The sequence below is a fragment of the Cibotium barometz genome, chromosome 62, assembly GCF_041138505.1.
Source record: "Cibotium barometz isolate CiBa-2024 chromosome 62, ASM4113850v1, whole genome shotgun sequence".
NCBI lineage: Eukaryota > Viridiplantae > Streptophyta > Polypodiopsida > Cyatheales > Cibotiaceae > Cibotium > Cibotium barometz.
In genome coordinates, this window is record NC_141107.1 from 15,774,215 (window position 1) to 15,791,599 (window position 17,385).

General features: G+C 37.6%; 1 protein-coding gene across 1 annotated transcript; it reads left to right on the plus strand.

The window, feature by feature from the left end:
* The first annotated feature begins 5,580 nt into the window (after nucleotides 1-5,580).
* On the plus strand, nucleotides 5,581-6,352 carry LOC147604180 (uncharacterized). Its single transcript, XM_086795417.1, has one exon. The coding sequence runs from the start codon at nucleotides 5,680-5,682 to the stop codon at nucleotides 6,184-6,186; it is 507 nt and encodes a 168-aa protein (XP_086651543.1). The 5' UTR covers nucleotides 5,581-5,679; the 3' UTR covers nucleotides 6,187-6,352.
* Nucleotides 6,353-17,385: the final 11,033 nt, after the last annotated feature.

A 17,385-nucleotide genomic window follows, 5' to 3' on the forward strand; every position in this document is an offset into this window, starting at 1 on the left:
GGAAAAGAGTTTCCAGGCCCCCTAGCAGGATATTCATGCAAACTTGAAACTAGTCACACCACTTACACACCCAATATGAAATTGCCTTTTTCACAGATTCAGCTGTCTTTAAAACAATCATTTAATGAAATCATAGTGTCACTGATCATAATCCTCAAAATCTCCGGTTGAATCATTCCTTCATCGGTGTACCTATGGCATAATTGGCAACCAGAACGCTCACCACCTGTCCACTCAGGGGCCTTTTCAATAGTTCCTAGCTCATAGTAATCGATAATATATTCACATAACAAAATGGAATCTCCATTGAAGATCAGCAAAATTAACCAACGGATCCATATAAAAGAGCCATGGACTCATCCGTTTTGAGGACCAGCAAGGTCAATCAACTAGATCCATGCCCGAATTCAGAAAAGAACTCTTACTCCTTGTTCCAATATCTTTCTCGACGCACGCGTAGGTATTGTCGGCTACCAAGAGCCCGAGCACCGTATGGTCCTTTGCAGGTGACCTAGCGCTTCACTCATAGGATGCTTCCTTGGTCCCCCATCCACTATACCAGAAGCTCACCATTTTAATCGAACTGAGGCTCGTCCAAGACCTCGCCGCGACCTTGCTACACGAGACGTCCTCCATTGACTCTCCGTCAGCTGTTGCAACTTTATCAGATTAGGTCTCCACACGACCTCATTCATAAGATGGTCAAAATGCTTCCCCAACATTCTTGACATAAAACAATCATTTGAAAATAGGTCATCAATACAGTTTCTATAACGAACTCTCGTCTTTCCACATTGTTCCACATCAATCCACATTATTTAATTCCACAACCATTTCATCAGTATTCCTATTCTCATTCAATCACATCATTTTCATCTCATCACATCTTTCTTCAATTTATCCTCATCAGATCTCATCCACTCGCATCTACCCATATCCACATCTGATTACATCACATTCATTCACATCTCATCCATTAAGACCACATCACATCTCATTCATTTTACCTCACATCTCGTTCATTCACATCTATCCCGATTCACATCCCATCACATCACATTCATTCATATCCATCACATTCACATTCATTCATATCCATCACATTCATTCTCATCACCATTATATCATATCACTTATATCCACATCACATTCATATCCATCACATTCATTCTCATCACCATTATATCACATCACTTATATCCACATCACATTCATTCATTCTCATCACCATTATATCACATCACCATTATATCACATCACTTATATCCACATCACTTATATCACATCACTTATATCCACATCACATTCATTCATATCCATCACATCACATTCATTCATATCCATGAGATTCATTCTCATCAGCATTATATCACATCACTTATATCCACATCATATCTCATTCATACACATCTCATCTCATTCATCCACATCCATTCTTATGCTTCCTTCCATTGCATAGTAGTAGCTTCTAACATCAAAGGCAAAACCAATAACCACCATTTATACTCTCTTAATAGAATGTGTTAGCCATATGAAGTCCCATGTGAGCATATCATCAACAACTCTTCACAATAAGTCCATATGAATTCCCATATGAAGTGGACCATGTGACCATATTATAAACAGCTCTTCACAAAAAGCCCCAAATGTCCCAAAATAGAATCCCTGCAATTGAAATGGGATTGAAAGAGGCTTGATTAAGTGCAAGGCATCAATAATTGATCAAGGCTTGATGAAGAAAAGCATTAAAATCAAGATTATGGCCCTCAAAACCGTAATCCTTCAAGAAACCCCAAAATACTCATCCAATTTATATGTGCAATGTATTGGTAGGAAGAGTAATGCATAGGGAAGAGGCTCATTAGCATGAATCTCAAAACTTAATGATGAAACCCTAAATTTCAAGAAAAGACCCCAAATATTTCAAGAAGGTAAAGAAACCCTAAATCAAGGTTGGAATCAAGCATTGAGTACATGTATGGGAAGAAGAACCATATACCAAGGTACCCTCACACATCACTAGTCTTCTAGAAATTGAGATGCGTGAGTACCAAGTCTAGTGTTGGTGTGATATTCAATGGTAGAAGTAGAGATTTCTCCAAAACCCCTGCGCATCCCACTACATCCTCATATCCATGAAATCGTGTATAACATTAGTTATTGAGTGTAATACTCATGTTTAACTTGTTTATTACCTTTCTTGCCAAGGATTCGATGCATTGCTAGGCATTAATCAAAACTTGTAGCTCTCCAAAACACCAGGAATTGTAGCAAAAGGTGGTAGCCTGGTAGGCATGATTCGTGAGCAAGAAACCATGGTTCTGTGTGCTTAGAATGTAGCAAAGACTCTCCACTTTGCCTCAATTTGATACAATGACTTCCTTGTTTACATGTAGCTCTCATAGTTCCCCGAAGGTGTTGCCCCAAAATCAAAGAGGGAAACATGTGAAATTACCTTACCCATGTACCAGTTCCTTTTCTTGGCTGTGGAGCTCTTCATGTGAATTGATGCTCTGAACTGATACCATGAGAAGAAGGTGAGAGAGAGGGTGAGCATGAGCTCCTTGCAACAAGCAACCACACATACAAGAGTCGACAAGCACACAAAAGAGATGGATCGCTGAATTTTATTCTATTCTCTTTTCTTTACAACCATAAACTAAAGAGATAAGAGTATATCCTATAAGGGAAAGTACTCTCCTACTATAACATATAAACATTGGTCCATAGTGTGAGCTCGACTACATGAGATGGCCCCACCGATAACTATTCCATGACTCTAGTATACCAAAGTGGTTGTCATACAGCCTGTAAACCACTAGTGGTATATTAATAGCCCATAATCTCACCACCCATGCTAGTGGCATAAGTGCAAAAGCCATCACCTAGTCTGCAACACTAGTTGAGCTCGATATCTCAATAGAGTTCCCGTTTAACATGATATATAGGCAATTTCTAGTGCATTTGGCACTTGGAATGACTATCAATAAGGTACAAGGACAAACACTACGTGTATATTTGGCCACACTATTTTTACACATACGTAACTATATGTTGCATTATGATGGGTGCCAACTTTCCAAGGAGTTCTTCTTTTTCAAATGATGATGTGAGAGTATGCTCTTCTTCTAAAAGTGATATGATCATGACAACTAATATTGTTTATAAAGAGATCTTAAATACTACTAGTGATAAAGTCAGACACATATTTAGATTTTATCTGCATTTATTTTGGTGGATATTGTGTATGCCTATTTGTATGGTAATTGGTTTGTAACATAATTGTTGGCATGTGGATGGATATTAAGGCATGAGTATGTATGTGGGTATGGATTATGGATTTCAAAGGTGTGAGTATATGGATATCAAGGGTATGCATACATTTATCTTTTTTCATAAGTATGTTTCATGAAGCTTACTTGTATGTTATTTTATTTTAGGGACAGCTCTAATATGGCTAATTTTGCTTTCGTGGTGGCCAAGGTTTTGTTCACTTTGGATGTGAGAAAAACATGGGAGCTTTATTAACGAGCATGGTGGGGAGCATGGCCCAAGCATAATATCTAGCATTGCGGTCTTGCTGCTAGCCAATGGCCGCACACCACACTCATGGTTCAAAATACCATTCGACTATGTGCAACTAGTACCTATAATATAAAGGTTTATGGATGTTTTGAAGCTAGCTTAACTAATAATACAAGATGAGGCACCATGACCATGGGCAAAATGGTGTGGTTGAATGGGGTGTCTATGTATATTTGTATCTATGTATGTGTTTATCAATGGGGTGTCTATGTATATTTGTATCTGTGTATGTGTTTATCAATGTGCTTGTGTATGGTTTTAGGTCTATTTCTTTTGTGTTAGTTTAAGACTGTCTATATGCTATCTACAGAGAGATATCTAAAATAATAATATATACTAATGGTCTCTCATTATATGGATTGTTATGTGTGTACTATATTAGTGTGTAGTGCATGTCTATGTATGAATATGTGTGTTTTTGTATTGATGTGGATGTGAGTGGTTGTGAGTCTACTTCTTTTGTGTCGATGTTTACTAATTTATTGTTCCAATTTAGGAAAAATCATGTTTGATATTGAATTTACGTTGGATATGCATGGGAGCGTAACATTCCGGGTTAATATTTTTGCATTTATGTCTCTTATTTATTCGAAGCTAAACTTTCTTTTGAAATATGCATTATATAACTTGGTTTTCTATAGAACCACCACTTTGATGTGCACCTTTATGTTAAACACATATCGCTAGCATCATGATTGACAGCCATAAAGATGGGCAACTATACATGAATCATGTGATTATATAAATGTTTGTACATTTTGTTATATAGCTCCATTATTTTCTATTTTTAAAGGATTTTACCATTCATGTGCTTATATGAATGTTTATACATTTTGTTATATAGCTTTATTATTTTTAAGTTTTTTAAGGATTCTACCATTAGTTGATACATTTATAGTGAAAGTTATTTATGAGACCATTCAGTTATAGGAGTTCATTTAGTTATAGGAGTTCATCTTTGGGACCATTCAATTATTTAGTTCATCCCAGCTGGTGTGATGAGGTCTCGATCTGTCCAATGGCACAACGTATCCCATGTGATAGGTGTACATCCATGTACGCCGGGCGGGTGATAAATCATCTGGTGAGAGGTGTAGAAAATGGCTCTTGTAAATGAGCCATTTTCATGCCTAAGGGCTCAAGGGGGCTAGTCCATGTCCTCTATGTGTCCACTCCGATGATATCCATCCTGATCACACGGTTTTTTTTTAGCAGGTGAGATCCAAAAATGGACAATCCAGACTGTACTGAAAGGGTGGTAGTGCCGCTATCCGCAAACCATGTAGGTCAAACCATGATCTTATCTGAGCATACCAGCAATGAGTATCTCCATCCTCTGCCAACTTTATGGATGAGGTCAATGCCAATCGGGAGTACCTCTGCCGAGGGAGCTCCCATAGCCGATGTAAAAGGTAACTGCCTGGAATAGGGCCTCGGTTACTACTGGATGCGGCACCCAGCGCAGCCCGAACAATCTCATGTGGTATTGATGATTTGCTCCGAATCATGCGGGCAATCATCATAATGAGAGAGAGAGAGAGAGAGAGAGAGAGAGAGAGAGAGAGAGAGAGAGAGAGAGAGAGAGAAGGAAATTGTGTGTGTGTGTGTGTGTGTGTGTGTGTATGTGTGTGTTGAGTTCATAATTACATATTTCTTAAAGTGTGTGTATGTTGAGTGCATAATTGCACTTGAGAATATTCTATCTTAAAGGTATAAAAATAAGAAACAAGAGTTGAAAATATGTCATACACAATTGTACCCCACTACTGTCTCGGTCACCAATGGAAAAGCCATAAAGTTACTTTTTAAAACGCACAAGAAATCTGCTCCTTGTATATGTCTGACATTTTATTGGAAACAATATGCTATTTGGTATGATGTGGTGTTTAATATGCTATTTTATCCATGTTTTTGTCTAGTGTAGATATCCAAAGGTTTGTAGACAACTAGTACTATACCGCTTTGTAGAGGCGTAATGGTCACGCCTCCGTTCACGCCCCATTTACAGCCCTCACGACCTGGTCATGCCCCGTCCCTCTCCCATCTCTCTCTCCCCCCTTCTCCACTAAGCCATTGTAGGAGCTGAAACGAAATATGTCCAAAGATCTGGTGGTGGCAGTGGGAGCTGCGGCGGCCGTTGGAGCTCTCGCTTCTCCCCTTGTTATACCGGCGGCAGTGCATGCCATGGGCTTCACATCAGGGGGCATAGCTGCGGGGTCCTGGGCAGCCGGCTTTATGAGCAGCTACGGCGGGGCGGTGGGCGCCGGCAGCACGTGCGCCATTCTGCAGAGCGTAGGCGCCGCAGGCATCGCCACCGCCGGGACGTTGGCTGGTGCAGCAGCAGGCGCCGGCATCGCAGCCGGCGTGAAGCTCACCAGCTCGACAGTACTGGCTGCAAAGGCTGCACAGGGCGCTGGCGCGGGCCTTGCGCGCGTTGGGCGCGCGGCTGGTTCAGCTGTCAGTGCTGGAGCGAATCGTGCCGCCCCGACTGCTGCCAAGGCAGCCCAGGTCACTGCCTCGGCTGCCGCCAAGGTTGCAGGTGTGGTGGCCATCACTTTGTCTAAGGCTTCTCAACTTCCGGGGCGTCGATCCAAGCTGTGAGCTGCGAGTGAAATCATATGTAAGGCGTGTGAGAATGTTCAATCTCGCTTTGATCTCCCTGTATTTATCAGTAAGGTAGTTCTGCTAGGTGGTGTATTTATTTGACAAGCACTGCTCCAGTCCTTGTGTTAACTTTTGATTACATATTACTTTTCTATGAACATCATATCAAGGATCTGGTGTATCAATGGCATGGCATGCATGACTCTTTATCAAACTCCTCAGTGTTACACCCAATGGCATGGCATGCATGACTCTTTATCAAACTCCTCAGTGTTCTCTAATGTTGATGACTCTTTATCAAACTCCTCAGTGTTCTCTAATGTTGCCTCTTTGGTAGAGGTGCATCATGTTCCTCTCCCGACGTGATTTTAGCTACCTCATATCTTTGAGAGGTAGTCGCCTTGATTTCTCTTGTAGCCTATTGCATCGGCAAAGTGGTAGTCAAATGTTGTCCTACATGCCTTTGTAGTTCACATTAGGCACTATGGTTAGTGTGGACATTGTTGCAGTGACATCATTGGAAAGATCACCACTAATTTAGAAACTTCTTGAATATGCAAAATTGTCCATCATGCTATATATCACTGAAAAGATCTCGAAGAGTAGATTCTCAATCTTTAATCTTTGACAAATTTTGGTTTGATTTGTAAAAATTTAATCACTTGCTCATTTTTAAGAAAAGCTGACATAGTAATTCGGAGAGGGTCTCTTTCTGAGTCCAAATTTTGCCTAGTGCTATAACACATTTGTTTCCTCACCTTCTCCACTCTCCACGCGACGTACCAAACATTTCTTCAATGCTCCTTGAGGGTGAGTAGGTGCCCACTAAGTGAGTACCTAAATAAGAGGAGCTAAATGGGTAACTTTTATGCAATTTCTAGGGCTACAATTAGTTGAAGTATAAAAATAATCTTAAAAGCCACAATTAAAGAAGTGCTAATCAAGGAGCCAAATGATGTTACTTTTGGAGGCATGATTTATGTGATTTCATGAGGTGAAAAAATAACTATGAGGGTTATCACTAAAAAGAAGCTAATAGGGGTAGCTAAATATGTAGCTTTTTATAAGTATTGGCTTCTTAGACTACGGCTGCTTAAGGCTTGAAAACTAACCTAAAAATGAAGTAATGCTAATTGGGTAGCCAAATGAGAAACTTTTTGAAGACACGATTTCTTGATTGACAACTACTTGAAGTTAAAAATAATCCTTCGTTGCTATCACAATGAAGAGGCTAATAATAGGGATAGCTAACTAGGTAGCTTTTTTCAAGGGTAATTATTTGATTACAATTATTTGAGGTCTAGACACCACAAAAGATACAATGGAAGTACTATTTTAACAATAAAATTTCTAAAGTGGTGATTGTTAAACATTGATGAAAAACAGGTGTTGTTGAGAATCTACCATATTCCCAAAACTCAAAGATTTAACTAGCCTATTAATGGGTGTTAATATTCCTTACCACTCTTATAACATCATATATTGTCACATTACTAAAGTTTTATTATGTACTGGCTATGGTGCTAATTTGGATTACAATGAGACGAAGAACAAGAAGGGTGAAGAGAGAAACAACCAAGTTATGAAATTATACTATTTTTTCTCAACCTCTAGGCATATATATCCACACATGTTAGCATAGAGTGGTAAGAGAGAGTAGAGAGAACATTAAGTTCTATTACATAAATAGAAATAAACTATTTACATCATCAAAGACTAGCTTATGTACTTAGTCTCACTTTGATGCCTAGAGTAATTTACCATGGGTGCCTATCTCTTCTTTTAGGCTTTCATAGTTGTTTAGTCTTAAAAGTCAACTTCCTTATGATATACGATTGATGCATAGAGTATTGGGATAACTAAAGAGTGCGTACAACTTGCAACATGTAGCTACACTTTTACAATGCACACACACACACACACACACACACGTACGCATACATTCATATACATATACACACACACACATAGATATTATATATGTGCGCGTATGCACGTGCACGCACATGCACACACACACACACACACACACACACACATAGGTACAGGTTTTGTATACTCTTTATCATTATTTTTGTTAGAAGATGTTATTGACACGTACAGGTTTTTGTGTTATGTTTTATGGAGAGAGAGAGAGAGAGAGAGAGAGAGAGAGAGAGAGAGAGAGAGAGTATGTGTGTGTTGAGTTCATAATTACAATTGATAAATCTCTATCTTAAAGTGTGTGTATGTTGAGTGCATAATTGCATTTGAGAATATTTGTTTTTTAGAGAAATGTATTTATTATAGTAACACTAGAAAACTTTACAAAAAGTACAAAAGAATATTCTATCTTAACACTAGTTCTAATTGGACACTAAAGTATCCTGAAAAGTTAGCATTTTTCTTGAATTTTTGTGGGCAATGTATTAAGAGTTTTGAAATGCTTAACATCCACAGATGTTCCTCAAGACCCAAAAAATCCTTGAGATTTTTTAAATTGCACTTTTCTTAGCTATTGCAAGGCAATATTTTAATTTTCTTAGACACATGCTGATAAAATGCATGATTTTTGCTGTTTTCAAAATAGTAGTAATTTAGACATAACTTTTAGAAGGGACATAGTTTGATCATGAAACTTGGCTTGATGGAAATCCCATGATGTAAACTAAATCCTGGAATCATCAAACGACAATTATTGGATAAATTTTTGACTCGCTAATATTGAAATGACGTTTTTTATACAGGTGGAGCATGAATTTTTTCCCTTCCATATGCAAGCTAATAATGTAAAACTTGAGGTGCACCCATATTATATAGGGTAAATACTACTTTGTTTTAAATTTTCCAAAACTTTAAAGCCACTTTTTGGGCCTCTTCTCATACATGGCCTTTTGTGCAACCTATTTTTAATACATAAAATGTCTAATTATGAGCCTAATTTTGATTTTCATCAAAGGGAAAAGCTGTGTAAGTGCATTATTTGTTGTAACTATAGGTGTAGACTACTTGTGCAAGCATAGTTATGATTAGTTTTTGATAAAAGATGATCAAATTTTATATTTTTATTTTTTACAGTTTTTTTTAGTACTAGGCGATAAGAACCTACTTAAGTGGAGGCTAAGTTAGTGTCATACACATCAAATTATGGCTTATTTATCTCATCTCAAACATGAAAACCAATAATCAACATTCTCATTGATAGGGCTACATTATTTTTTAGTGGCGTGATTGAGTTTTGATGATACGCGTTACTTTTGTTGATTTTATGTAACTTTTTTGGAAAAAATTCTAGGAAAGGAAAATGATTTTTTTGGTGAACTTCTACCTCCTTGGACTGATGTATGCTATCAAAATATCTTGGGAAAAATGCTATTGATATCATTGGATTTTTTTTTTGAGAGAATGATGCTTGCATATTTGGAAAAATCTTGAAAAATGTTCATTTTCAAGAGATATGCTACTTTGTTGCTTATGTACTTCAAATAAAAAGGCATTTTATATGTTTAGCATTTTTTACATAAGCATAGGGTTATGTTCTACATGCCCAATGAAGCATTTTGGTTTTTAAAGCCTACATTAGGAGTTTGATTTTTTTTTGCAACCCCCAAAAAAGGACACTCAAGTGTCCTGTTTTGGTACTAGTGTTAAAGATATAAAAATAAGAAGTAAGAGTTGAAAATATGTCATCTATATATACAGTATAGGGCTTTGCTTGCTAGGAGACACGTGGAAAAAATTTTAGATATCTTAGTAGACTAGCCTTAAGAATTCGAATTTTGAATTCAAACTTTATTTCAACAGTGTCAGGTGGCAGTCAATAATGAGGACTCTGATCGTGAGAGAGAGAGAGACGTTGTCCAATTTGATTCTTCTTCCCGTACACCTCCCCACATTCGCACACAGCTCCATCCCCTTTAGGTTTAGCAGCGGCGGCCTTCCCCTTCCTGGACCTCCTACAATGACCACTTCATATTGAGAAGGTCGGTTTTCTCTTCACTTGCACACTTCACTTGCCTAGTTAGCTCTTTGCTTGCACATTGTTGCATACTTTGGGTTCATGTTTAACGTGCAAGCATGGTGGTTTTGTTTTAGCCACCACAGGTGAGGAGGAAATACCTATTTGATCAAGGCTGCAAGGTGGGTGGTTGGCACTCTATTGATGCAAATGTTGATGATGGGAATGGTAAAGAGGAAGCCAGTGTGCACAAGGCGTCAAGAGGTGTAGGTCAGCATTGGGTTCTAAGAGTGGGCTATCGGTGGGAGAATGCATTCTTAGCAGCCAGCTTCACTCACATCTGTGTAGCTATGGCCTTCGGATGGGGTATCCGTATCGAGCCAGGGTGGTTGGCACTCTATTGATGCAAATGTTGATGATGGGAATGGTAGAGAGGAAGCCAGTGTGCACAAGACGTCAAGAGGTGCAGGCCAGCATTGGGTTCTAAGAGTGGGCTATCGGTGGGAGAATGCATTCTTAGCAGCCAGCTTCACTCGCATCTGTGTAGCTATGGCCTTCGGATGGGGTATCCATAATAAAAGGGAGTTGCTTCATCTTGTAGATAGACTTCGTCCTGCTGCTCTATCCCCTATAGTCACCTGTTCTGTGCCCTCTAAATGCAGTTGCTCTACTCTACGCCTTCTCTCTCTCTATATATAATATTTTCTATTTTTTTAATTTAATAGCAACAAACAAAAATGTTAGTGGGTGGAGAGAGAGAGATATATTTGTTTTATTTTAAAAAGTTTGTTTAGTAATTAAGAAATAGAATAGTTTTGGGGGACGAGAGCGTGAGAGACTTTTTTTTCATTTTTAGTTTGTTTAATAATAAAAAACAAAAAATGTTAGTGGTGGAGAGAGAGAGAGAGAGAGAGAGAGAGAGAGCTTTTTTTTCATTTTTAGTTTGTTTAACAATAATAAAATATAGAGAATGTTAATGGAGAGAGAGATTTTTTAGATTTGTTAAGTAAAAAAATATTGCCATGTTTTAGATTTGTTAGATTTTTTAGATTTGTTAGATTTGTTAAGTAAAAAAATATTGCCATGTTTTAGTTTGTTTTTGTTTTTGTTTTTTTTTCTTAATAATAAAAGTAGAAAATGTTAGCATAGAGAGAGAGAGAGAGAGAGAGAGAGAGAGAGAGAGAGAGAGAGAGAGAGAGAGAGAGAGAGAGAGAGAGCTTTTTTAAAAGTTGAGCGTTTTGGTTTCTCCGCCATCCAACCAGTTGAGCGAGGAGGAGAAGCTGATAGAATGCATGGAATACATGCTCCAAAAGCTCTCCGCCAATGTTAGGGCTCCTCTCTCTGGGTTTTTTGAATGCTAAGTACACCCTTTAAAGGTTGCATGGATTTATGTCTGTTTTGTGATGTGGGTGTCTTTTGCTTTTTCTTTGACAACAAAAGGGTGAAGGCAGCGAGACGGAGGTAACATATGGGAGGATCAACAGAACATCAACACATTCCGTCGATTGAACAAATCTTGAAGATGACATCAAACTGCAAGACATGATCACAACATGTCTCTCATCCTCTTGATCTTGGGCTATCGCAAGAGTGCAATTTATGCTAGATTAACACAACGCTAATTGGGTGTTGTACCCAGCACTATTTTGATGATCATTAAGTAATTACTATTCTAATTAGATAATCATACCGAGTATATTAAGATAATCAAGGAATAAAAAAATATCACATAATATTATTTGGGTTTTTTTAGCTGAGTAATTTAATCTCATTTGAGCTATCAAAATAGTCCTTGGGGAGTTTAAACGTACTTTTTTTTCAATATTAAAGTTGGGTTTTTTTAAAAGGTGCATTTGGTTGGCAAAATAATATTTAAACATTTTGAAGCTTTTATTTTTGTACTTGTTTTTTATTTTTGGACCGTTGGTGTGGATGCGGTGACACATATTTTTTGTGGACGATATGCCCATCATGATTTTTTTTAATACCAAAGCTGATATAATGTGTGTATGTGTGTGTGTGTGTGTGGATGTGTGTGGATGTGGTGACAGATTTGTTATGGACGATACGCCCATTAGGTTTTTTTTTAAATACCAAAGTTGATATAATGTGTGTGCATGTGTGTGTGTGTGTGTGTGTGCGTGTGTGTGTGTGCGTGTGTGTGTGTGTGTGTGTGTGTGTGTTTTCTTCCTATGTATACACATGTGCATGTTTTTTTCGGTGGTAGACTAGTAGGACCAAACCCACATATTTGTACTCATTTTAATAGTTGTTATTAGTAGATAACATGTGTACTTTTACCCCTTTATAGACGGGTCTACCCACTCAATGTAGTGCTGGGTGGTGTGCACTATTTGCACAATGTGCCCAACAAGAGGAGGTCAAGGAAAAGTGAACTTTTTTTAATGGTTATACAATTTGAGGGCCTTCGTCTAGACATGGTCAATGTCACTTGCATATTAGCCATGTGGGCGGTAGAGGAGCAAGTGACAAGGACAAACAAATTCCTAATGCAATTGTCTGTCAAGGATTCTTGGGCAATGCCTTGGTGGACATGCATATCAAATGAATGATGCTTGCAAAAGAGCAGCACAAGTGCTCTATGGGCTATAAATTAAGGGGCCTGCCTCCATGGTATCAATTCCTCCCTGTCTGAAGGACGGGTTGGGGGATTAGTACACAACTATACGGAACTAGTGTTTGGGTCACCAATGGAAAAGCCATAAAGTTACTTTTAAAATGCACAAGAAATCCATGTGCGGTGCTCATGTATATGTCTTTAATATTTTATTGGAAACAATATGCTATTTGGTATGATGTGGTGTTTAATATGCTATTTTGTACAATGAATCCAAGTTTTTATCTAAAATCTTTGTTTGTAGACAATACTATATTGCAAGGTCTCTTTGTAGAGGCGTACTAGTAACACCTCCGTTCACACCCATTTCCATCCCGACCTAGTCACGCCCTTCGTTCAAGCCCTCCTCTCCCTCTCCCCTCTCTCTTCCCCCCTTCTCCACACTAATCCATTGTAGGATTTAAAACAAAATATGCCCAAAGATCTGGTGGTGGTGGTGGAAGCTGCGGTGGCAGTTGGCCTTCTATGCCTTTCCTTTAGGTTTCACCTAGTTTGGGATCCTTGGTAGAAGTAGACTTGTTGGCTTGTTGATCATGTGGATCCTATTTTGGCTTATTGGCTTACTAATCATGTGGATGAGAAACTTATGTTGGATATCAATGCTACACCCTCGTGTTAGTATTATACCAGCTGGCTCATGTTTATAGGGCCCCCACTATGAGGAATAGCCATGGTTGAGTAGCTTGGTATCCTCATATTCACATGGGAACGTGGCTTAGGAGGGTAGATGGTTTAGAGAGGGCTTGGAATAGATTTTGCACAATACCAAATAGGCTACATGCTATACTAGACCATTATATCATAACAATCCACACATAGAGTAGGTACATTTTACTCTTGGGACACACTGTCCTAACATTGCAAGGCCTAAATGGGGCCCAAGATGAGCTCGGATGGGCATGAGAGGTGGGGTACCTACTACGTAGTTTCCGGTTTACTCTTGGAAACCCTCTCCTAACATTTTGGTCTCGACAGGGCCCAATATGATCTCAGAAGGGCATGGGAGGTGGGGAATCTACTATATAGTTTCTAGTTCATCCTTATCGGCTGATTCTACATCACAAATGGTGGCTCCAACTATGACCATGGACCTATATAGTCATAGTCATGGTCACCCCATGTATAAAAGCTTATATACACCGCGAGGCTCCTTTTGCACACAGTTCATTAGTGTTTCTACTAGCATACAACCTTTGTCTTAGAATTTTCAGATTAGCCATCAAAGCTCCCTTCACAAGAGCACACAGGTGCAGGCATTATCAATTTAGTAATACAATGTTCTTGTCTATCTCTGTAATTATATATTTGAGTATTTTAAAGTTTTGTGCTATGAAAGATTCTACTTTGTGAGTGTTCTCTTATTTCTCTTGTACGCACACCTCACATTGCATCCTCTTACATGGTACCAGAGCTTCACTTCTCAATTTAAAACTTCTTTGTTGTCTATAGCAGCTCCTTAGAGCAATGGTATCTCTCAGCCGGTGCTAATGGAAAGCTTAACATAACCATATATCCTCTCTATAAGTTCAAGCTTAATGCTATTCTTTTCTCCTATAAGCTATGGGAAACTATTATTGGCATTGATGTTTACACACTATAAAGACCAAGGAAAAATACAATCATACTACATTGAAGAACTATGCAGTTGAGATTGCTAATGTTGTATCACAGGATAATGATTCTTGGATCATCGATATTGGGGATTTTAGGCATATGACTAGTGAGGATTGGTATTCATCCCTAAAGCCTATGTATGGGAGACGACATCATGGTGGAAGTGGAGCAATGATGAAAAGGTTCCAAGAAAAGGTTTATGTACTATTTTAATTCTGTCTGAATAAGGTTCTATAAAAAGTCTTTCAAATATTATTTTTGTTTTACATATGAAGGGGAACCTCCTTTCTGTCTTGGCCATCACATGCCATGACTTGGAGGTTCACTTTGACAAGAATGGTACAATAATTCTTCTTGGAGACGATAAGGTCATTGTAAAGGGAATTCAGAGGAACGACGTGTATGAGCTTTTGTCGGCATTTGCAATCCACGTTGATTTGGATAGCAATAAACTTTGGCATGAGAGATATGGACATCATCTAAGTATTTAAACTCTCGAAAGGTAAGCTAATTAATTAAGCATTTTCCACTAATTTTTGATATTTTAAAATTATATAAGGCTTACATGATGGGTAAATAACACTGGAAACCCTTTCCACAAGAGGTCAATTTTAGGGCCAAGGCTTCTCTTCAGATCACACATGTTGATCGTTGTGGAAAGATGAGTACAATTACACTTCGAAGTTTTTCCTAAATTTCTACATTGATAGATGGTTACAATAGGAAGATTTGGGTGTATTTTCTTAAGAAAAACTCTCAAGCTTTTGGAAAGTTTAAGGAATGGCTTGCATGGTTGAAACTAAGACATTAAACTGCCAAGGATGTAAGTGCAAAGAGCCAAGATCTAACTGCAAGTGGACAAAAGTAAACGAGTTTTTGCATGGTTGAGAAACCAATGCAATAGGGTTTTCAAAGGGACATAGAGTTGTTGGCCCTAAAGTATGCATATCACATGTATGTTTGTGTTGTTATGTTGAGTTCACATCAAATAAGCTAGTTTGTGAATTTGTATCATAAGATCCTATTGTGTCGATCATATTCCTTTGGAAACTTATGGTCGAGGACATTTCACAATGTTATGTGGCTAACTTATTGAGAAAACACAATTTGTGTTTGTTGTTAGCTCGGGGGGGTCACTATATGTAAATCCTCTATATCACGTGCATTCAAGGCCTATTTAAAAAGTCCCTTATCTGTGAATTTTTTAGTGAATATAATGTATCCTTTCCTATTCAAATCTGTAAATTTTTTAAAAAAATACAATAAATAAATCCCCTCTGTAAATATATTTCTGTAAGTTTTAAATATTTAAAATGTCCTTCTGTTGAACCCACGTGATACTTACATATTTATACGAGTGACCCCCCCGAGGTTGTTAGTTAGTATAACAGACTTCAATATCAAAAGTTATGTGTCATGTGCTCAAAACGAACATATTCCAATGTGGTCTTACCTTTCCAAAGAAGTTTGTTACTTAAGGGGATATTCCTTTGATCATTTATTTTTCATTGATTTTAAAATGTTATCTAAAGATAAATGTTGATGATTAATTATTGCACATATAAGCACTTTAATGTTGAATTCTTCTAGTGTTTATGTAGTGTACAAGCGCTTAAAGGTTGGTTATAACTGAAGCATTTGATCTTGATTTAGGTGAGTTGGTTCATAATGCAGTACAACTCACATATACTATTAGGTAACTTCATTTACAAAGTTTAACCTTAATGAATGGTCACATGGTGCTTCAAACGTAATCTTTTTTAGATTCGTTTAAAATTATGACTTATCAAAAAGTACCACTTTGGGTCATGAATAAAAACATGTTACCAATGTTGATTTGGGACAGTAAAGATAGTTAATTCTTGGTAAAAATGGCATGTCTATCTACAAATTAGAGTCTAACTCCTTGGAAAAGAGGAAAGACTATAAACTCTCATGGTGGTGACATAATAAAGTGATGTCTCCTTCGGCCACATCGTAAAGGTATAAGTATGTGCTTGTAATGAGATGACGTACTCATTTGTGAAATCAAAAGTTAACCATATTAAAGAGAGGCACAATTACGAGTGGTTATGCTCATGGATTCCATAATGGTAGACATGGTTCTAGTTAAGTGTATACAAGAGTACACTAGAAAAAGGTTGATGAAGTAAAAAAGTGGTTATGCTCATGGATTCCATAATGGTAGACATGGTTCTAGTTAAGTGTATACAAGTGTACACTAGAAAAAGGTTGATGGTAACCAAGTAAAGCTTCTGTGAGTGATCATGACACTCGAGAAGTAAAAAAGAGAAATGAAACATTAACTACATACAAGTCTCTAATCAAGGACATATGAAAAGTTGGTGGACATAATCATATTGGTTTGTCCTCATGTTTAGCGTCAACCAAAATAAAGTATTCATCTTAGAACAATGTGTTAAAGCCAACCTCATTATTTTAAGGATAATATAAAGTTCAACACCGTGTCAAGTCTGTATGATGTAATGACACTTACATGGACATTAGGTTTTCTTAAAAGAAAAAGATACTCTCTCATAGTAGAAAGGGAGTTTAAGGGCACATGAATGACGAAGTAATATTCCTCTACACTAAAGGAAGTGTTTCTCTAATTGAAATACTTATAAAAGAGAACTTATTCCAAGTTAAAGACTTGTTTAAGTTTGATTTAAAAGGAAAAGTTAGAAATCTTTAAACAAGATTTCTATTATGACTATAAGCATGCTCTAGTATAAGAGAGTAAAAGTACTCTCTTGAAAAGAAGTGAAGTATGAGACCTTAAAAAAGAGAAGATTATATTCTGAGATAGCAATAAGGTAAACCAATGAGTTCAGGAGAACTCTGTTTCTTTTAAAAGGGGGAAAGGTTCTAATCTTTCTCCAAAGTATTGTGCTTGAAGGTTTTGAGATATTTGACGATACTTAAAAGATTGAGTGTGATTAAACTTTAAGAGAAGGTTGACATACTAAAAAAGAAGTTAGTGAGTTTTGTTTTTGAGGACAAAAAC

Excerpts from the sequence above, each read along its gene's own strand:
- LOC147604180 (XM_086795417.1), top strand. The coding sequence starts at position 5,680 with ATGTCCAAAGATCTGGTGGTGGCAGTGGGAGCTGCGGCGGCCGTTGGA.